General features: G+C 36.6%; 1 protein-coding gene across 2 annotated transcripts in view; it reads left to right on the top strand.

Moving 5' to 3' along the window:
- The first annotated feature begins 2342 nt into the window (after positions 1 to 2342).
- The window catches only part of CDH8 (cadherin 8), a 137211-nt gene continuing 116577 nt past the window's right edge, over positions 2343 to 22976 (top strand). For both annotated transcript variants that reach the window (XM_055819041.1, XM_055819042.1), the window contains exon 1: positions 2343 to 2596. In XM_055819041.1, the coding sequence (XP_055675016.1) occupies positions 2345 to 2596 (252 nt within the window). In that variant the 5' untranslated portion in view covers positions 2343 to 2344. The remainder of the gene's footprint in view (positions 2597 to 22976) is intronic.

Raw genomic sequence — 22976 nt, 5'->3', positions numbered from 1 at the left:
TGTGAGTAAAAAGAACTATACTACTTTGTACTGGAAGGGTAAGAAAGTCAGTCATGGCCCTCTTGGGGTCTTTTTCAGACTTTCTTGGACAAAGGTGTAACATACTATTCTGTTTCTGATGGCCTCTATTTCTGGGTCAAAAATCACATTGTATGTAAAAACTGAAAGCTCAGCTACAGAAAAGGACTCTTAAACTGGGATTTCAGTTTTTGCCCTTAGTTTTGAATTTAATCCTGAATATTGTTTGAAGATGATGTCTATTGCTCTGTTTTGCAGTGGTTTTATATTTCCTGCGTTTCAATTCTTGCTCCATTGAAGAAATCAGAAAAATCTGTCCCCTGGCAGATACATGCAACTGCAAGCCCACTCACATATGCACAAAGATATGTACAAATAATCTTAACCACTTTCATTGAAAGTTTGGTTGCTTCTACGTTTTGATACCTTCTACCACCAAACATGGCCCAGGAAATCTGTCTTTTTAAAATGTGCCAGAAAGCAGAAGCAGTCACCTCCATGTAATTTCTTAGACCACAGAGGGTTTTCAGGTGATTTGACAGACCCTTCCTATCAAGCAATTAGACTGTTTGCTCCTCATCCTTTACCTTTTCCTGGTATTGAGAGAATGCTGAGAGATTGAAGGCCTCCCTTACTTACCTCACATTTTCCCCAAAATTTCATTGCAAGAGTGTACTGTATTCTCTGATTTCTTTCTTTCCATCTCAGTTGGCAACGAGGCCTGTAAGCCACACAGTTACTTCTGTAATGGATATTCACCTCATTCTTGATGCATTGTCAAAGCGCTGCACTATTAGCTTACTAGTCTTCCATGCTACTTCAGATATTGAGTTTTAGGTTGATAACAGCTCTTCTCCCCTTTTAACAAGACAAGTTTCTCACACTTTCAGATTTTCATGCAACAGATTTCACAGTTGCTTTGGCAATTACTGAAGTTTAAAAAAAAATAAATTACTTTTTACATTGTTTGCTTTTAAAATAACAGCTGACTTTCACCGGTGCTATTCATGTTTTCAGGTATTTTCTTCTATGAGAGTATATGAACATAAAAAAAGCCAACAAACCCACCCACCCCACCAAAAACAACTCCCCAAAATTTTCATAGAGTTGCGACAGTAGGGACTCATTTTAAAGTGGAAAAAAATCCAGTGGAAGACAGAGTGTAAGCTTACCACTAGATGTTTCTATATATCGTGTATATAGCGGTTTCTCATGAGATTGTTTGGATATGAATCAAAGAAAATGTATCAGGAAACTTTTACATAGCTCCAGCTTCATTAGAGTAACTGCAATGCAGCCCTTCTCCCCGAGCCATGGCCCAGCTACCTTTCTACAGGTTTATGTCAATCACTGTGGCATTAGGAAGCCCTACTGTGCTAACTTTCTTGTCCATTTCAAGGAATATTTACATAGAGTTGAAACCTGATGTGGCCGCCTACTACATGAAAGGGTGGGTGGGGAAAGACAGGCAAAATTATCCCAGGTGTCCAACAGGGAAAATGTCTTTGAAATAAAATCTGACTGTGTGTTTTCTCTGAAGGCAAGAGAGACACGGAGAGTTCTGTAGTGCAGATGTACGTAAATAAGCTTGCTTAGATTCTGGTAGTGGTCTGGTCTGGGAATCATGGAAATCGCAGTGGATTTAGCAGCTGTGTTCCTCTGCTGGACTGTGAAGGTTTTGCTGAGCTGTGTGCTCTGCAGCTAGGTGATTACTAAAATGAGAATGTACTGCTGGAGCCCTGTGCACTTATGAGATGTATTTTATTTTTTCTTGTGGAGGAAAGGAGAGTAAGTCCGTATGCAAGAACGTTATTTTGTTTGCCTTTTATTATTTGTCATGCTAAGTGTTTACAGTTGACTACATAAAAAGTAGAGGCTAGCAAGGAGGCCGGGAGAGTCTTCATATCTCAAAACAAACTGCAAGTAAAATGTTTTCTTGTGGGTGTAATCACTTATCTGGATCTTCTCTTACTATTTTAGGCAGTGAAAGAATTTACAGAATAAATTATATTTTTGAACTTATTTAATATGCACTAATATTATATACTACAAAATTAAAACCTAATATAGCTTTTTTATGATGTAAAAGTAAGATCTTTAAGCTAATTTAACCTTTTTTCCCCCCCACCAGGAATCCTTAATGATCGGAAAACTCAATGGATCATGTTTTTATAATCTACAATATTTTTACCTTGACTGTGCTGTAAACACATGGAGGAGCTGTAAGTAAATGTTCTGTACTGCATGATGAATTGGATTGCTACAGTCTGGAGGAAGGCAAAATAATAATTTCATTTCTGTGGTGATTTGCATAGCTTGTGGTACAATGCCAGAAAGACTAACGGAAATGCTTATGGATACATGGACTCCATTAATAATATTATGGATTACTGTCCTTCCTTCCATTTATATGGCTCCAATGAATCAATCTCAAGTACTGCCAAGTGGATTCAGTACAGGACTAAAAAGGCTAACTGAAGAACAAAGAGTTTTGAACCGTTCCAAGAGAGGCTGGGTTTGGAATCAAATGTTTGTATTAGAAGAATTTTCTGGACCTGAACCAATACTAGTAGGCCGGGTAAGGCACAACTTTTTTTTACCTCTTCCCCCCCCCCCCCCCCCCCCCCCCCCCCCAAGTATGTAAATGTATAATATGTGAAGGTCTTTAGTCATTTGGACTCTTCTAAGAAATTCAAATTTGAGGTGCTCTGTTACTCTGAAATTCTTCATTAATATCCATACATTTGTGCTTTAAAGGTATTTCATTTTTAGGTTATGGTTTCCTGGTTAGCTAACCTGCTATTTACAACAAAATTACACATACACCATTTGACAAAAATATGCAGGCATATACACTTCCTTTCTTTACTAATATTAGTCACCACTCTTCAGCTCTGTCAGCTGAAGATTTTCACCAAAGCAGCCTTTTGTAAATGTTCGTATTTATTCATTCAGAAAGGTTTTTACACCTACAGATCATTTTCTGTTTCCAGCCGGGTTACAGAAAAGTTATTTATGTTCTGAGAATCTGAAAAACAAAAAAAGGATGTGTGTTATATATAGCATATTACAATGTACTAGTTTTTAGAGAGGTCCTGATATGCACACATATGAAATAATAGTGTTGTCACAGATTTTGTAATGTACTTTCAAAGTTGGGAAGTTTATAATGTTTTTCTATGTGTCCTAGCTTGGCTATTGCCTTAAACCGTTGGTTGGTGCCATGCTTTAACTTACTCTGTAGTTTGGTGTGTACTAACTTCAGTCAGTGAATCAGCATTGCACTTTCTATAAAAAGATATCATAGGCTGTCTGCATTCATCAGGAATTAATTATCTTTAGAATTATTCTTAGAAAAGAATTTTCTGTTCCTAAATGGGTGTTTGGCCTATAGTGAGCAGTTATAAATACTTGATCGTTGTATCACTAAAGTTCGGATCCCTTCAAATCACCAGGTACATTATTGCCATATTACCTGGCTACTGAAATTGACTAAAAAAGAAAAAAAAAAAAAACCCAACAAAACCCCCCCAAACAAATCGCTAGTGAACAGAAATTACAGATATCAGTTAATTTCATGTAAATATTGGAAATTCTATGGTTAAAGGAATAGGATATAGTATAATATAGGTACTGTCAATAGCTGTAACTATTGCTAAAGAAAACACAGATCAAGTGCATTCCTAAATTTTCCCTAGTGTAGCCACTTTCCAGTCAAAAGTTAGCATCAGAATGTGTAATGAGTTTTATATCCAGTGAATTTTGAGTACTGTGTTAATTTATATTTATATCAGGTATTATACATCTGTTCTCATTTGTATTTCTGCAGTTAGTAACATATCACAATGTCAAAGAGATCGTGATACACTTACTTGAGATCTTAAAATATTTTATCCACCTTATTCTTTTCAGAATATTTTGGTCAAGCTTTTAAAATTTTTTCGAGTTGCTTTTGAGTAGCTGAGGAGAATCCTGAGTTTTTAGTACTTCTATTTTCAGGGTGTATCCAAGTCTTAATATTTCTACAATATTAGTTTTTTTTGGTGAGTATAATATCCTGAATTGAGTCATCAGTGAATAGAAGTGGGTGTGTTAAACTAAGCCAAACCAATGAAGACATTATGCCATCTTCTGCTGGCATTTTGAATAGAATTAGCTACTCTAAAATGCTGTGACAATCTATTTGTTGAGACGTCTACCTAATTAAAACACTGCATGATATAGATGGAAATGAGAAAAAAGTGACATTTGCTCCCCTAGGGAGAAATGCTTGGTTTTATTTATGGAAATGGCTTAAAATATTCTTGTAATTTTTCACACTCTCCAGAAAAATAATCCCTATTTCTGACTTATTTTTCTTTCCTAAGGTTTACAAGTATTGTGGGTGCTTTCAAACTCTGCTGTAGTCAGTGGGAACAGAGGTACTCCACATCTTTCAGAGCTGCTCTTAATTCTTCCTGACTATAAAGCAGCAGCTCCCTCAGTCACAGTTCTTAGCAAGCCCTCTTGCCGAAACTTCAAGGTATACAGAATGTCACCACCAAAATGCTCTCCTCCTTCATGAAGCTGGGCTATAGTTTGTCCTCTGTCACCCTCATCGCATTTTTATCCACTGCAAGTTAAAAATAACCTCCTTTTCAGAACTCACAGTAGATTTGCATTTACCTAGCTCCTCCTCATCTCTTTTCTGCTTACACTCTTCCTCCAGCCTTTCAGTTTTGCCCCCTGCCAAAGGATTTGCACACTTGGAATATTTCCCTCATTCTGTGACGTTCTTTATCAACTATTTTTTTGCCCTCTGACTTACCTTGATTTTCTTTGGGGGTTTTTTGGCCAGCCTTTGAAAGAAGGACACTCTTTAAAATACGATATAATGAATTGATGTAGAGAGGCTTAACATGGTGGATACCAAATATGTATGCTACCTATCTGCTGCATTTTTCTGGACATATATGTGCTTTTCTGACATTATAGAGACAGTGTTTCTTATATGTGCTTTTTTACATGTTCAAAGTACTAGTATAATCTAAAACAAATTTATTGACAGTTAGTGTCCCAAAGTAAACATTCTTGAAGCAAATCTAGTTATGTAGGTTTGGGCTGCAGTTTTCTTCCATTTCTACACTATTTTAGAGTGTATATGGTATGTTTTGTGGTCATATATTATTTGTACAATGTGATTGTACAACGTAATTAGGTGCTCTGGATATTAAATACAAAAATATATATTTTTTTTCACAATCAGAAATAATATACACACAAGCAGAATCTATGTTCTCAAATGTACCTTTAAAGCCCACTGAAAATTCAGCTCTTAAGAACTGCTCAGAATAATATTGATACTTAAATAACGGTTTTTTATGTCAGTGGGTGGAAAGACACTGAGTAGAAGCATTTGATTCTAACGGAATTGAAATGTATGTCAGCAAAATAAAACTGAAAATTTAGATTAATTATAATAAATATAAACAATACAAATCACTTTCAAAATAAAAGGCGGCATATAGAGTGTACTAAGCATTCATTCAATTAGTTAAAAAGATGTGATACCAAAGTTTCTGAAGTACAGCGAAAGTTTAGCAACACAGGGTTTATAGAGATATGTAATACATTTTATTAGGCTGCTCCATTTTTCTGAGAGAAACAGCTTCTAGGCATGAAGACCCTTCTTCAGAATTTTAAATGTTGCAGTACAACCACACACTCTTCAAAGGTACTTATTTATTGCTATTCTGCACAAATTTATATTAATAAATGCATTACCAATGTATTTGCTCAAATAAATGAAAGAATCTGGGGTAAGACTGATAGGGTATTTAATGTCACTTCTTTCTTAAAGAGTGGTCATTTTCTTCGATGGCTTGAGTAAAGGACAGGATAAAATCTTTTGCTTTCAGTCTTGGACTTCTTGCAATGAGTTTGAACAATATGCACTTTTAATATCAATTTTAATATTTATATTCAGTAGGAACAAACTCAAAATATGCAGCTCTACTTGAGTTCACACATCTGTAAAAAGTGTATGAATCTTACTTTTAGGGTGATTTCTGAATTTCAGATTTCTCCATAAAATGCTACAAACGTTCTAGTTTTTCTTTCTTGTCTGTATTAATACTGCATTTATTTTGACAAATGATATTGTAATAAATTCCATATTGTTTTGATCTGTACATGTAGAAATGTATATATGCATTTTGAGAAACCTACAAAGTAACCTTTTTCATGTTCCTGTGACATACTTCAAATGAGCTTGGTTTTGTTCACAGCAATACAATACAGAAAGATAGATTTACAAATACCTTTTCGTACTTAATTTCCTTCTTTTTGCTTCATCCATAGAAACAGGTACATACTTTACAAAGCGAGTGCATCTGCTTTAGAGGACTCTGTACACTGCCTAGCGCTGTCAGCAGTTTGCAGGCCTCCCAGTGGCTGACAACCTCATTGGAGTGTAGAGTGATATGTCTTGTGACACTGCATGCCGTCCCTGTGGACTTGGTTAGTTAGATAGAACTTTTACTTGATACACACTGCTGCATCTCTGTCTCCTCTGCATGCATATACAGCACCATGGCAGCTGCGCTGTGAAATCTGTGGAAGGGCAAACGCTGCTCTTCTTTCACAGGAGACAGATACCAAATTTACAAGAAATAGGTAATAGTGTTTAAAAGCATTAGGAAACTAGGTTCTGGGTATCTAATTGTAGCTCCTGTTTTATGGAACGTGTTGTTTGTGATGTTTTAAATGGGATAGGACCTACTTTAATGGAAGTTTTTAAGCAAAAACCTGGGATAGTTTGATGTGTTAATAGTTGTCGTTTGTAAGTACAATGTGTGGAGAGAACAAAAGAAGGCATGAAGGTGACAAAAGTTTTTGGTTTCTTTTTAATTTAATTATTTAGAAAACCCCTAACCTTCCCCAGACTTTTTGGTATTTACCAATTTCAAGTCCCAAAGTAATATATTGCATATTTTGCATGCAGTCTTTGTGATGAGAGATTTGAAAGTGAGCAAGCCAAGGAAGACCTGCATCTTTCACAGGCACAGCTGCTGTGTCACATCTGTGGCCTGTGGTTGGCAGAAGAGCTGTGCTGGCTCTTGAGAAGTTGCTTTGAAAAGTCGGGACGGGGAGGACACAAACTAGATTGAGTTACTGAGACTCAGAAAGAACGTTCCTGAGTCAACTTTTCAGTGTCGTGTAGTCTCAGGTAGACATTTTTTATCTGTAACTGTGGAGTTTTTCTTCCTTGTTTCTCACTTACGTGATGTGTGTCTTCACTCTGATAAATGCAGATTTTGTTTGTACGGCTTGTAGGATGAGCGAGCTAGGCAACTTCTGCTTTTTAGAGCAATGGAGATTTTTCACTTGATGTATGGGGCTTAGGTTCAGGCCTTTAGAGGAGAAATAATTTTCCTGTAGGAGGAGTAGAAGAAAGGCATCATGTTTTCACGGTTAAGTGCTTCAGGCTGTGCTACTGCAAAAACCGAACCTGGAAATGCAGAGAGCACTTATAAATAGCTTCAAGCTGTATGTTCTACATTATACATGTTTTATGCAATCTTTGATTTCATTGCCAACATACATTTTATCTCTTAACAAGGAAATGGTAAAATCTTACTTGTTTAAAATCATAAATAGTTCTGTTGAAGTACAAGTGATATATATATGCAAAGTAAACAAGGTTTTAATTAAGCAAGTTCTTTCCATATGCTTTCCTTTTTATTCCTGCATTGAGCTTGTGATTATAATGGCTGCCTGAAAGTACTGTTGTACTCAAAGTGATACAAACCCGTAATGTATACAACTAAGGCTGTCATTACTTTAGGTGTGAATTACAAGTTGTTTCCCTGAATGGAAGAAATCATTGTGAAATACAGGTGTAGTATAGACCTAGCATAAGTTTCACAGAGTATAACATGGTCCTACATTAATGTATCATTAAAGTTTTCACCATTAGAACAGCAGAAATCAGAACACCATATTAAATAGATTCTTCTATTTTCCTTCCAATATGCGCTTGTATGTTTTGGTATCTATGATTTAAATGCAAGCCATAAAATATTTAGTATCTGAAATGTTGCAAAGTCAACGCTGCTTTCTAAGGCCTAGATTTTTGTTGTTGTTTTGCAACCATAATTATACGCTAATTTTCCTACATATGTTTAATAAACTCCCAGCAGCTGAAACATACCATTTATTTTGCTACTGTATTCTTCATGGAAAATACTAATTCCCCCTGCCTTTTGTGTGCTTCTGAAGGAGAAGAGATGCCTATATACTTCATAGAATGCTCCAGCTTATATGGTCTAAATCAGTGTGGTAAGCAGGAGTGTCAGTAGTTCTGAGAAAAGCTCTTTGAGAAATGTTGCTGCAAAGACAATAAATATACTATACAACATTTTATAAAAGCCTGATAAAAGTACTGGTTTTTAAAAAAAATATTCCTGAGCCTACACAAATTTGATTTGGGTTTTGTTTTTATTTTTCTTTTAATTAAGTAGGAGTTCAAAGAAATTTCTTCTTGGAAAGCATGAATTTAAAGAAGGAAATTTTGACTGAATTGAGCCAACGGTATGTAAATTCTCTAATACAGTATAAAATAGTTTTCATGATTTTTCTTAGAGTTGACAAAAAAGACGTATCCTCAGACTACAAAATCTCATTGCTGTATATTTCTGGGAGTATCACTAGGTAAGGCTGAACACTTTCATGCTCCCTTATCTCTAGTCTGGGGGCATGACATAAACACATTTTAAGTAGAGTCACAACTTTCAACACTTGTATGTCAGCTAATACAACTGCACTGGTGATAACCAAAAGGCATTTCATCAGTTGCTTCCTTTATTTCTGCTTCACACTATTACGGTAAGAGAGTAAAAAAAGTGGCACATAATAGGTACCAGTATGGACCACCAATGTGGTAAGCACTTAAAGGAATGCATTATAATGTCAAGGTACTTATGAATCCTGCATGGTAAAGGGTCAACCTGCAAAACACCAAGCACCTTCTGAGCCCTCTGTGTTTTCTTTACCTGAGCCCTCTGTGTTTTCTTTACTGAGGTGGGGACACCTCAGTGATGTGATTAACATCTTAAGTTTAAGACTTCATAGACAATAAGCATGGTATAATATCAAAGAATTGAGTTGAGATTTTTGTTTTAGGTTTTTTTGTTGTTGTTGAAAAGCAGAATGGTATATATGGGGGGATATGATTTCACTGTGTGTGCTTAGGCATTTGGATCCCCTGATGTTACTTTAACATTATTTGCTTAAATTTCCTTGTCATGTTTTTCTAAAGCCACAAAGATTTCTAATCTGAAAAAAAAGTAGCTGTTATTGAGAATTTTTGTTTGTTTGTGAAGAATTAGAAGCTTGTGTACTTTTATTCAATATATTGATCTAAACACTTTATCTTTCTCACAATTAATTGAAATGTTTTCCATGTGTGCATGCAAATTGCTGAAGTGACAGTATGAAAAATTAAGTAGAGCCTTCCACATGATATTACACAGATGCCCTATAATCGTTTAGTCTTTCCAACATTGCTTTAGTAAATGGTTTTCAATTTCTACCTGTAGGGCCCACCTCTGGTGCTGTCAGGATGCTTCAGTTCCAGTTGTCAATTTAACTACCAATTAGTGCCAATTGTGATGGTGGTGTTTTGCTAAAAGTTTATCCTTTCTGAACTTGACAAACATATTTCCCATAGGCTGCTGAAAACATAGTAGTGACTTCCCAAAAGTGACAGAACATGTTGCCTTTCAACCAGTAAAGTGAAAGAATTTATTTATTGCTTTCAGGTCCAGATATGATCCTTAATTTTTCAAGGATTTACGTAATAAAAACGTTTAAAATATTTTTGCATTAAAATGATAAATACTTTGGGACTAATTCCTTCAGTGTGTGCAGGCTTCCAGTAAGAGCTCTGGAGCTGAAGTAATTCATGAACTGAATTACATCTGAGAAAGGCTGACTTTTTAACTGGTGGATAGCTCTGTATTTTTAGGATGTAATAAACACACGTTCACCATAACTGCAAGAAAAATTAGTTTGCATGTGAAAATAATGGGAGAGAGCTTGCACAAATTTTGTTTCTTGAAAGTTCTGTTTTAAAAATTGGGTTTTTTTCCTATTTTAGTAAAGTGAAAGAAGAAAAAGGAAGGCATAATGTGTGTAGTGGAACAGACCAAGGACTTCACAGCTGAGGGTCTTTTATTTGGTTGTTGATGAGTTTTATTTTTTTGGACAAGATTCGGATGTTGATGCTATGCAATTTAATCTGGATGCAAAGCAGTAAACCTCATTACGGAAATAATTTGCTTCAATTAGTATTTTAGGCCATGTTTAAAGGTAACTGTTATTTGAAATCAATGTGTGGGGCATTGAAAATAAATGTAGATAATTTCCCTAAAGATATTTAAGCAAATATTTATGTATCTGAGCAGCCTCTTGGCGATCCCTGGGGAACACCTGTGGTGATATAGAGTAACATATAACTTTCTTTTTTCCTTGAGGACTCTCTATTAGTGTAAAGATTCTCCTTCCATAATTTCTTTCAAAGCTTTTATTTTACAGCAGTCATGCCAGCAGCTAAGAAAAAGTAAGTGTAGCTTTCCCTGGGGACTATCAATGCCATTCCTGAATTAACCAGAGGAATCATTAGGAGCAATGTAAGAAATCCCTTTTCTTGTTTCAGGGTCTGAGCTCAGGAACTGTTATGCACCCAGCCCCTGGTGAATAGAAGCAAAGCTGAGGGTTTGTGTTTCAACTTGATGTACTGTGCATTGCTGTTACATCATGCCTCAATGAGAGGGAATGTAGTTAAATAAAAGACTGACTCAGAAAGGATCACTGGAGGCAAGGAACCCAGTTGTAGGTAGAACCAGTGAAACATATTTCTTAGCAGTTTAGAGTGCCCTAGTCATCTCCTGGTTTAAATCCAGAAACCATATTATCCAATTTTTTTTTTCCCTTGCTGAGAGAACTGCTTACATACAATACATACAATAGGGGTATTGTTACCAACTGAGAAAAGGTGAATTTCAGTATATACAAAACTGGTGGCAGGCATCCAGACGTGAAGCACACAGAGGATGCAGGAATTGAACCAAACCATAGCTCATCTATCACATAATTGTCTAAGGTCGTCAAGCTACAAGCATCATTAAAAGCTATTGACATGTTATACACCCAACATAAGAAATCAGGATATTAAAGGGAATGGAAAAAAACCTCCATATTTTTAAATTAATTTGGGATAACCTGCAACATAACTGATGTAACATTATCCTGTATATTAAAGCATGATACAAAAGGTAATATCCAATATTACTCAACTCAAATACCCTTACTGACATAACTGCTATTCCCTTTTAACTTTTTTTTTTTTTTTTAGCTGTCTGTTTTGCAGACAACCTGTTCTCTGTTATGTGGTCTAAAACTTTTAGTGTAGAGTATTGGCACACTTTGCAATTCCTATTGTTGTCATGTCACACAGACAAGAAAATACAATGTCCAGAGGCAAAAAGATTGTGTTTCTTCCTTTATGAAAAACCAAGGTTTAATGCCAAAACAATATTTCAAATTTATAGTTTGTTTCTTCTAATTAATGGATCTTGATTATTTTTTCTATTTCCTGCATATCTGTTAGAATATTTGATTAACTGAGAGCAGGTGCTGATCTAAATATACAAGGACTTTTACTTTTTGTTGAGTTTTCATATGAATAAAAAGAAGTTACTTGAATAATTTAAAACATGTACCAGGATTTTACTTGGCACAAACAGTTTTATATACCAAATTGAGATTTAAGCCATGGGGTTTTTTTAAGGGAATCTCAGCATGGACTTATTTCTTCTGTGATTTTCTAAAATGTTGTACATACCCTCAAAGCATACATGAAGGGCATTTTTATGAAGTGAACTACAGCAAATGAGGAATAGTACACTAAGTAACAGTAAATGTGAGAGCTGCTAGTGCTGCTGTTTGTATTAAGAAGCATTAGTTAAAATTTTGATACATTTTGTTGAATAGGAGAAAATTCCTGCCTCGAAGCCGTTACTGTCTAAATAGGATATGCAGAATGTAGCTGAGGAAGAAAATGTAAATGCAGAAAGATGGTGTGGGCAGAGAAGTCATTTTCAATGTCCGCAATTATGTCTCAAGTCTGTGGCATTGCCAGGGGACAAGCTTTCTGATTTTCTGTTAATTTCCATAGACAGTGCTGTCTCCCACTAACAAGTAATAGTATCACAAGGTGTAAAGACCAAATAGCTCGTGGTGTTCCCCAGGGGTCAGTACTGGGTGCTGTCCTGTTCAACTTACTCATCAGTGACCTGGATGATGGGACGGAGTGCACCCTCTGCAGATTTGCTGATGATACAAAACTGGGAGGAGTGGTCAATATCCCAGAACACTGCACTGCCCTTGAGCAAGACTGGACAGGCTGGAGAGTTGGGTGGAGAGGAACCTCATGAAGGTCAACAAAGGGAAGTGTAAGGTCCGGCACGTGGGGAGGAGCAATGTGGTGCAGCAGTACAGCCTGGGGCTGACCTGCTGGGGGGCGGCTCTGCGGAGAGGGACCCGGGACTGCTGGGGGACAGCAAGTTGCCCGTGGGCCAGCAGTGTGCCTGGGTGGCCAAGGAGGCCAGTGGGATCCTGGGGTGCATGAGGGGAACCGTGGCCAGCAGGTGCAGGGAGGTGATCCTGCCCCTCTGCTCTGCCCTGGTGAGGCTGCACCCGGAGCGCTGTGTCCAGTGCTGGGCTCCCCAGTTCAGGAGAGACAGGGAACTACTGGGGAGGGGCCAGTGAAGGCTACGAAGGTGGTGAGGGGACTGGAGCATCTCCCTTATGAGGAAAGGCTGGGAGAGCTGGGCCTGTTCAGCCTGAAGGCTCAGAGGGATCTTATCAATACATATCTCAAGGGTAAGTGTCAAGAGAACGGGGCCAGGCTCTTTTCAGCAGTGCCCAGCAACAGGACAAGGGGCAGTGGGCACAAACTGCACCACGGGAAGTTCCAGCTGAACATGAGGAAGAACTTCTTTACCCTGAGGGTGACAGAGCCCTGGCACAGGCTGCCCAGGGAGGCTGTGGGGTCTCCTTCTCTGGAGACGGTCAAAATCCACCTGGACGTGGCTGTGCAGCCTGCTGTAGGTGACCCTGCTTTAGCAGGGGGTTGGGCTAGATGATCTCCAGAGGTGCCTTCCAACCCTGACCGTTCTGTGAATATAAGGCTTACTGACACAGTGGAATTATCATACCTCAAAAATAAGGAAAATGACAAGCACTTTAAAATGCAAGGCAGAATTAGGTTTCTCATTCTGTTTAGAAGGTAGCTGCACTGATACCCCATTAAGTAATCATTCTGTAATTGATCTAAGTTCTGTCACTCCAGAAGACCACCTGCTAGTTACTGCAAGCTAGCAATAAGCGATGATAGGAATCGAGTAGTATATATGCGTAAATAAATATTTGGATTTTTTGATGGAGCTTTCTGTGAATAAATGTTTCTAAATCAAATGCATTCTGCAGAAGTACTGTAATAGACAAATACCTATGGACAAAGTTGGATGGATAGCGAAGCAAAATTTTGCTCCACTAGCTAGGCTTCAGCCCCCCTGGGACAATAGATTCACTGCAGTGCTTTGACTGTGTTATGAAATGTATGTGTTACATACCTGTAAAGTGGGAAAAAAATATAACATGAGCCACTATTATTCCAACTGACATATCCTATGCAGAATCAGAAATATATTTGTAAATTCTGCAAATTGCAGAAAGACTGGAAAACACAAGAGATACTTTCCCCACTCCAAGACAGCAAATGTGGCTCCATTTTGTCTTAAGGCTCAGTTTCTCTGATGTCATGTTAGGAAGGCAGTTTGTCAGCCTGGAAGAATGCAAGTACCGACTCGTGATAGTCCACTTTGTATTTAGCTCTGAGCACCTCCGAAGCACAGGAGGATCTAGGCTGGTGTAGGACAAAGTAACTGACCTCAGGAGTCTCTTTTCTTGGTGACCTTCCTGCTGTAATAACCGTCATACAGTCTTCAGGTACTCAGGTGTTTCATTGTCCCCATGAGACACTATCAAAAGAAATCTCTCAGGAGCATGTCTTTGAGATTTCTCAGGGAGACCAATAATCCAGTAATAGTTAATCCTTAATTTATTCTTTTTTTCTGCCACTTAATTGATAAATCACTTGTCCTTATTATGCCCTGTGATATGCTCTGTTACAGAGGCAGAATTTCTGCTTTGTGAAGCTGTATGCTTCGCAGTACTGCTTTTAGCTGATAAAAATAATTTTGAGGGGTCCAGTCTTCCAGATACTTTGAATTGCTTGAGATCCAATAGGTCAAATTCATTCAAAATTTGGTTAGTAAACTCACTAGGCATTAAGCCTGTCTTAATGAAGTTAATGTAAAGTCCTATGTACAGTTTATGCGGTGTCTGGTGGTGGCAGAGAGATGAAAGAAAAAGCAATGACTACACTAAGATGAAAACTCTTGTGTTGTGCATATATATGTTATTACATGTGTCTAAGAGAATATTAAAAGGGTTCCTTTTAATAAGAGGGGACTATAAGACTTAGTAGGGCATGTGTTTTGTTACTGAAACCATTTCTTTCTGGAATTAAGTAAGCAGAATTAATTAAGCACAGGAGCGTAAGAAAGCCACAGCATTCATGCAGCTTCTGCTCTGTGTAGATTGACCCTTGCAGTGTTTGTGTCCTTTGTAATCCTTTTAGAAATCCTCTTAACCTTTTCTGTAGTGACTGTACCTTCATGCTTGATGCAGCAGTATTGTGAGCCAAAAAAGGGGAGAAAAAAAGAAGAAAAGAAAAAAAAAAAAAAACCATCACCTGCCAAAGGTAATTTTGCATGTCATACCAAGTTCTGCTTTGCAGCAGGAAGAGCTGCAGCTACTTGAAAATCCTTTTTTTTTAATAATCTTCCCTATTGATCACACCTGTATTGAAATACTACATGTGGAAGCTCAAATATTTCTGATAAGCCCTTGCAAAGAATACTTATTTCGCTGGAGAATCAAAAAGTGATAATGAGTCGTACTTTATTTTCTAAAACTCAAAGTCTTTTGTCATTCTATACCTTACCAACCTAACATTAGTTAGGATTCTTTCAAAAGTGCAGGTTACTCGTTAGGAATATGTGAAATGAAAATTTTATCCTATGTATTTCTAAATTTCTGTTATTTTCAATTCTTAATATGAAAAAATATTGTTAAGCTTGTTTTGAGATGCATAAAGTGTTTTGGGTGTTCAAGAAAAACTGGTATACTTTTGTTTATAGAAATTAATGATGGGCTGTGTAAGTAAGGAAGTTCTTGTACATAACGTATCATAGCAAAACTGTGGAAAGGTTTGTCCTTGGTACTGTTCTGGCCTTTTATTACAAAAAAACAGAACAGTCAGTAACCACTTATTAATATTTTTCTCTCTCCTTTATTCTAGCTTTAGGTACATTAAGCTCTCAGTAATTATCTCATTCATAATCCTCTATAACAAGTAATATTTTCTGCATCTTGTGAAGTGTAATTGGAAAATATTTTCTTTGGATGTACACTATTTCTATTCCCTCTTTAATATAACTTTACCCAAGAGTATCTTGCCTAGGAAAAATGAGCAAGTATAATTTTATACAGGTAATCAAATCTCTGAAATGTTGGCACATTTTCCTTTATCTCCATGGGACCAAAAGCTAACCTTCAAATAGACCAAGGCATTAAAAGAGAGAACCTCAGCACACAATTAGAACTCAAATAGGCTTGTACAATGCAACTTGAACAGAAGTGCTATTTTGAGTTATTAGTACTGTATTTCTACTACAGGGTATTCCATTTGTTTAATACAGAACTGCAGGACAATATATGTATTACTCTATGTGTATGCATATGTGTCTTGGTCCGTGTATATATAGATATGTCTAACATATTATTTAAATGCTGGATTATACCAGGAGTTTACTGCCTTTCTAAAGAATTCTGTTTTTTTTCTCCCTTAGGAGTCAAAACCACATCTTGATACAGTTTTTATCTTATTTGGCTGAGCAAAATAAACATAGGGTGGGGGGGAGGGGATGACAGAAATCAGCATGTGCTTAGAATCATCTTGGTTGCAATACACTGCATTTATTTCAAACCTTCTGATATATATCATGCTTAAGTGGATACAAAGCTGTCTGGTTTTGGGCAGAGCAGACATTGTCAAGCCTAGTATATGGCAGACCTACAACGAAACCTTTCGGTCTCTATTTTTGTTGTGGAATTGAACATTCTTATTCCTATTTTCACTCATTTCGGTATCAAGGGCTCTTATGAATACGGAACCCAGAGAAAGATGATACTGAAAGATGATATGACTCCCCAGCTGTAAACAATTTACCAGGAATCTGGTAGTGTGTAACCCAGCAAGATAGCTGCCATTTTGACAATGTTTATTTTTAAATAAGGTGCTAGATTTCCCAGTGACCATTTCCCCTCCCCCCCCCCCCCCCCCCTTGCTCTAGTTTAAAAGTTTGGCTTTACATTAGTTGCATATTTAAATGCAATAGTAGGCTTATGTTGGTAATTCAGAATTTTTTGGTGTGGATATGTTCATTCTCAAAGAACAAATTTTGGATTATTTTAAGTTCCGTTTTCAGTTTGCCAGATTATTCTATGGCTATGATATGTAAAGCCTAGTTATTGAGGTCTGAATTTGGTCTTTTATGTTCTTGGACCAAGATTTTTCTGTTTTGCATTACCATGAAAATATTCACTGAGTTCTTCCAATTATAACACTTCAGCTCTAAGACAATTTGCTTAGTGAGTTTGTTAAACATTGCCTTAATTTACTGTGAAAACATTCTTAAAAACAGGATATTCAGTAATTGGCTTTTAAAATGTGGTGCAAGTATGATTAAAAGAAAAAAAAAGAGAAAGAGCAAAACCTTTCAATACAAAAGTTACATTTTTAACCTGAGTTAAAACATCAATGAAGATGAGGTGACTTGGTTAATAGTTTTTTATAATCTGTTGAATTTATTTGCTAATAGGAAAAACTCAGATCAGGGGTCTCTGCTTGAAACTTCAGCCCAGGCAGAAAGTACTTCTGATGCGGAGTCAATATGAATCTTTTTGTGCATTAGGCTCATAGCTCAGGCCAGTATTCCTCCTTCAGGAGAGTGCCTTCATTCAAGGGGTCCTGATAGGTGGGGGTGAGTGTTCTTAAAGTTCTTCCCTTTGCACAAAAAAATTAAACATAAACGAGCAAAATAAAGAATAAGGATAAAGAGAAATGGTGTAACCTAGGGGAAGGGAATTAAGAGGAGTGAAAGCTGGTCGTCAGTGTTCTGGTTTTGGGCGAGAGGATTTTCAAGTACCTGCCTAATTCTATGACTAAAATGTGGGATGAGGAAATCATCAACGTTTCCTGTGTTCTCTCAAAGTTAGCTGCGTGATTCTATAAATCAGGCTCTCTGAGAGAGGGTGTGTCTATTTTTACATCCATGTGACGTGGAAGGCTGAAATATATGCAAACTGACAGCTGTCAGCTTTCATGCAAACCTGGAAAAAGGCATTTAGATGTTTCAGGGCTAGAGAGAGTTTATAGTTGCATAAAGCTGGTAGATTTCTAAGTCTCTTTGTGAATCTAAGAAGCCATCTGCTAATGTCCATGTTAATGCTAGATAATTGACCTGAAATGGCCCTGGTAGCTAATTGACCTGAGAGCTCCTTAGGAAATAAAAATTTTGTAATCCTCTGACACTTCTTTGTAGGTGACATGACCTGTAACATTCCTTTTTTCCTCTCAATGTTCTTTGAACTATACTTCAGTCTATTTTGTATATAGCTGATTTAATATTATTCAGTGTTTCAGTTGCTCTTGTGAACCTTTTGTGTAGTTTGAGCGTGTCTGCAAATCAGGCCTTGCAGGTAAAGAAATGCATACTTGTACATTTTGTCAAGCATTAGGGCTGGATAATGTATTCCGTTTTAAAAATATTATTTAAAAATAATGAAAAATCAACCTTAGAAACACTGTAAAGGCCACAGCAGGAAAGTCAGAGGTGTGGCACGCTCACATACATGTGTCAGAACATATGCCATGCCATCTTTCTAAAGAGCTTCTCCATGAAGTTGTACAAACATAATGTATTATTTGCTGCTATAGAAATGGTACTATACATCTTTTCCAGTTCTGTTGTTCACTCACTGAAGTGAACTCCCACAAAATTCAATATATTTCACATTTTTATTCCATTTGGATTTCTTTGTACTGTAAAACAGTGTCCTTTGCACATTTTATTCATTATTTGAGGGGTCATCTTCTAAATGTTCAAGAACATAGTGGCAGTACTTCTATTATACGAATATGCAACCTTTTCCCTCATATTTACTTTCCTCCCTTTCTATATTCCCTTATGTTGATAAGGAAATTGACGTTTGAGAGATGTAAAAAAACAATTTAAAAAATCCTTTACTATATATTTCCAATTTGTCCAATTATAGCGTATCTGTGCTGACCGCATGCTCAATATTATTGTCATTAGGACCAATTAGGGAGTGGGAAGAAAAGATTATGGGAGTAGCAAAAAAGATTTCAAAGGAATTAATTTTTCTTTTTAACTGAAATATTTTTTTCACAAAATTGTCCAGCTGTTCACTTTTCAGATATTAATCAACCTCTCAAATGTATGTGACTTCTACTGTATGAGGCTTCTAAAAATTAGTTTCCTTCTAAACTTAAGAGAATAATATTTGAGACTAATAGAGGCTATGTGCTGGTTTATTTATTTTGCTTGAAAAGATCCATTGTTTTTGAAATGCTCTTTGACTTCAGTAAAGCATTTGCATTACAACTCACATTTTATTACAAAATACTTTTGCATATCCACGCAGGTCTGTAGAAAGGAACTTGCTGCTTCTCTAGATCTCTTAGTATTCACCTTAATTCATTATGTTGAGCTCATGTGGCATAAAAATGGGATGCAGTTCACTGAAAAATTGTGAATATACTCAGAAATTCACAGTTGTATGTACCCTGAGATGAGAATGTCACTCTTAGTATCTGTATTAGCTTTTCAAGCAGCAATAAAGGAAACTCTGTAATAAGAACTGAACACTTGTAACTGGCAAACACCCTCCTGCAGTTCAAAACTGGAATATGAATGGACATCATGGGAGGCTGGCCCATTTCTGATGAAAGCATTTTTTAACAGCGGGAATTTATGAATCTACACAGTGCAAATGAGAGTTTATTATGTTGAGAGTCTAAAAATGATGCTTTATTTATGAAATTAGTACAAAAATTCAGGTAATGCTGGAGAGTTTTGTTAGATCTTCCTGGATGTCAGAGCTGAGGCTGAAACCGTTGACTTAGGTTATGGGAGGTAATAGTGAAAACAAAACAAGCTGCCAAAACCTTTCTATTCTTTGCTTGAGTGAAATGAGTGTGTGTTTGGAACAGCACCTGCCACTGTTTCCCAGTCTGTGCACTAGAAAAAATTACTTGCAGATTTTGAAGATACTGGATTTGTTTAATGGAAGCTTTTCATAGTTATTTTGTCTAGAAAAAAACTTTTGCCCTTTAAGACCATTCCTCAAAACATGGTCATCTACATCTAGTTGTTGCAAGACTGGAAGCGATGTCATCTACTGTAGTAGAATCTGAAGTAACTTCCAATTTATACCGATATGGTGGAAATCAAAACATAAAATTCAGGCTAATATGATACCTAGTCACAGATAACTCTAAGGCATATTGCCAGATTTTGATATCTAGTCTGCCAGCTGTACTGTGCACTGCCCAGCTCATTCAAACCATATGCCTTGAGCAAACAATCAGCAAAGTGTGTTAAAAGCTCTGAAAAGGACCACATTAGCCGTACATGAACCAGCTGCAATGCACTGCCCTATTAATTTGGATAAAACCTTACCCTTTCAAAACTGATTTTTTTTTTTACTTCTTTAGTTAAAAAATATGGCTTAAATATATAAGCTATGCATCTGCATTTAGGTTTATAGCAGCAATTTCATACTGTCTACAAAATATTACTGAATTTCTGTTGAGGCTTTAAAAGTGTCTCTAGAAACAGAAAAGTCCATTACAAGCTTTTCTGTAGCTCAAAAGGAAACAGCCATTTGTGGAGCACCCTAAAGCCTTTGTAGCACATATTCTTCATCCTCTTGAAACAGCCTTGGTCAGAGTAGAGGGTTTATTCTTGTGCCATAAACAAAATGGAAAATGTATGCATTGTATTTCCTCCTTTTGTTGGATTTGGCTGACACTCACCCTGGCTGAGTCACTATCCTACAGCTATATGTGAGAGCAAGTCAAGAATTCACGGGCAATTATAAACATGTAAACTGCATATGTGTATGACTCTTTATTTCTATGAATCACTGCTTTGTCTCTGTGCTTCTCTATCGTTTTTTTTGGGGGTGTGTGGTCTGTCTTTTTTTTCATGTGTCCGGATTAAAATGGATTCTCTGGTATTTACATTTATGTAGCTATGGATTGTTATTATCTGCATATTAAAATAAAGGGTGAATATGAAAATAAGGAGATAGCATTGCCATTGTGACTAGTAGAAAATCATACTTTCTCAGCTATAATCGTATTTCAGAATCCAGAATAGTATTATTTTAGATTCAATTTTGTAAGATTTAAAAAGAAATAAATTTCTTAATAAAATTCATTAATAAAAATTTTAGCAGCTTCTCTGAGCTAGAATGAAATATTTTGCTGCAAGCAGTCTTAGCTAGTTAAAGGGTAGCAAGTATATTGTGAATGAACCATTTTTGTTGCTGTTACTTACATAGTCTTCTGCTTTCATCCTCAAATATATTATCAAGAGAAACCAGCGTTGCAACTGATAACCCAGAACAGCAGAGCAGCCTACTGGGATTAGTTGCCTGTTCTTCAGTGTTTACTGTTAGGCCAAAGTGAGGCATAATTAGGCAAATAAATTCTATCTGCTTTCTATCATAGTAATATTGTACCATTGTTAATATCACTTTGTAATGTTAGAAAAAAATAATCCTTAAATATTAGGGTAGTAGAAACCCTGACAGACCCTTATTAATTTGTCTGTTGACTTGTGCAATTCTTACAGCAAATACAATTACAAGAACACAGTTCCAGTCAGTGATGCTTAAAGTGTATGCAACAGGTGTAACATACCATAGTTTATCCTTTGTTGCTGTTCATCTCATCACATCACAGACCTGTAATGACTTTATGATATAGTTTGCTGACTCAGCTTCCAATTTCCTTTTGCTTTCCATTCCAGGTCATTGCAGATAGAATGTATCTTGAATTACTGCAAGATATCTCACTGTTCTACATAGCTAAGAAATACTAAAGTTCCTTCTCAGTTGCGTGGCGGTCTTGAGTAGTTGCTGTCCCCCAGATTCTGGTCCCCAGTACTAACAATGTCAACCACATGGTTTAAGACAGTGGTGCAGTCTTAGAGCTTTCCACTTTCCACTTGTGGTAGGAATGGCTGAAAAGCAGAAGGTCTTTTGCCAGGTCTTGAACGTGGCTATAAAGTCTTAGGACTTATGGTCTGCAGACAACATAACTGACATAAAGACATGTTTGTAAAGTTCACTTCAAAGCTGGGGGATGTGGCTCCCCGCAGAAGAATTCATCTAGTGTTAAACTGATACTACGCTGGATGAGAGCCAACAGGCTCTAAACTTGCTTTTTAAAACCTGAATCTCTAAAGCTTTTCAGAGAATACATCTGTATTTCTAATTTGCACCTTGAAGTATGAAATTGACTGGAGAGTTGGTGAGAATGAATAAATTGATTCACAGTGGGTTGACAACTCCCTGTGTCTCACTTTCCGTGAAACATCTGTGGTTGATACCACCACAAAATTTGACTGCCGGATTGCAAGCTGATCCGCTAGCAATACATGATTAAAAACCTGTTACTCGGATATAAGCAACTGAATTTGTGGCACTGTTTTCCAGATTACTTTGTGTAACTTTGAATGGGTGATAAAGGGATTGGAGCAGAGCAAGGAAAGACCTATTTCTTCAAGAAATGTCATCTCTGCTGACTCTCATAGATGTGCAAGTGGAATAATGCAGCAGAGAATCAAGCCTGGAAATGAAAGTAATCATTTATTAAGAAAATATTTTTCTTTTTAAAAAGTAATTTTCTTGTGAGTTTGAATTTTTTTACAGCTTTAGAGAGAAAAATAATGAAGATTACTAAGTTTTAGCAAATATTACAGGGTGAAATTTCTAGCAGCCAGATCATTAGATGCATTCATTTGTAAATATCAGAGATGGATATGACAAGTTATATAGATCACAGTTCTTCTCTTCTTGTCATGGGGAGCAGTAAATCATTATTTAAGTAATCATGCAGCACAGCACGGATTTTAGATTTCCCAAGGAAAAGATTCACAATGTTTATGAATGTTCTAGAATTTTATCATTATAAAATTATGAAGTCAGAAAAACTCATCAATTTCTGAAATGCAGCGCACGTACACTGAACACAGCTGTTGTGTAAAATAGGTAGACCTGTGAATCAAATGCTCTTACATATCATATAGTAACTAAAGATTTTTCCTAATTTGTTTATATAGATAAAGTATATTCACCGTCACGCTATTTTAGTCTATGATGAAGATGTAGTATGTACTTAGAAAGCATACTTATATTGAGCATGCTTAATATGTAGAGCGGTGCTATTTGGCTTTCTTGCATCCTGAGAATTGTCCAATTTCATACAAAGATGAAACGAGACAAGAGACTCAGATGTCCTGGCAGCCTACCCTTCATGCTGAAGAATGAATGAATTAAATATATGAAATTCTTAGCCACTATATTTTTACAAAGGAAAACATAAAATTGTGTAATTATACAATATGTGCATTTAAATTTATTCAGCCCTTGTAGAATCTGCCTGTGGATTTTTTTTTCCCCAGGCAGACATTACT

The sequence above is a fragment of the Falco peregrinus genome, chromosome 14 (genome assembly GCF_023634155.1).
Source record: "Falco peregrinus isolate bFalPer1 chromosome 14, bFalPer1.pri, whole genome shotgun sequence".
NCBI lineage: Eukaryota > Metazoa > Chordata > Aves > Falconiformes > Falconidae > Falco > Falco peregrinus.
This window is presented reverse-complemented; position numbering and strand designations above follow the sequence as displayed.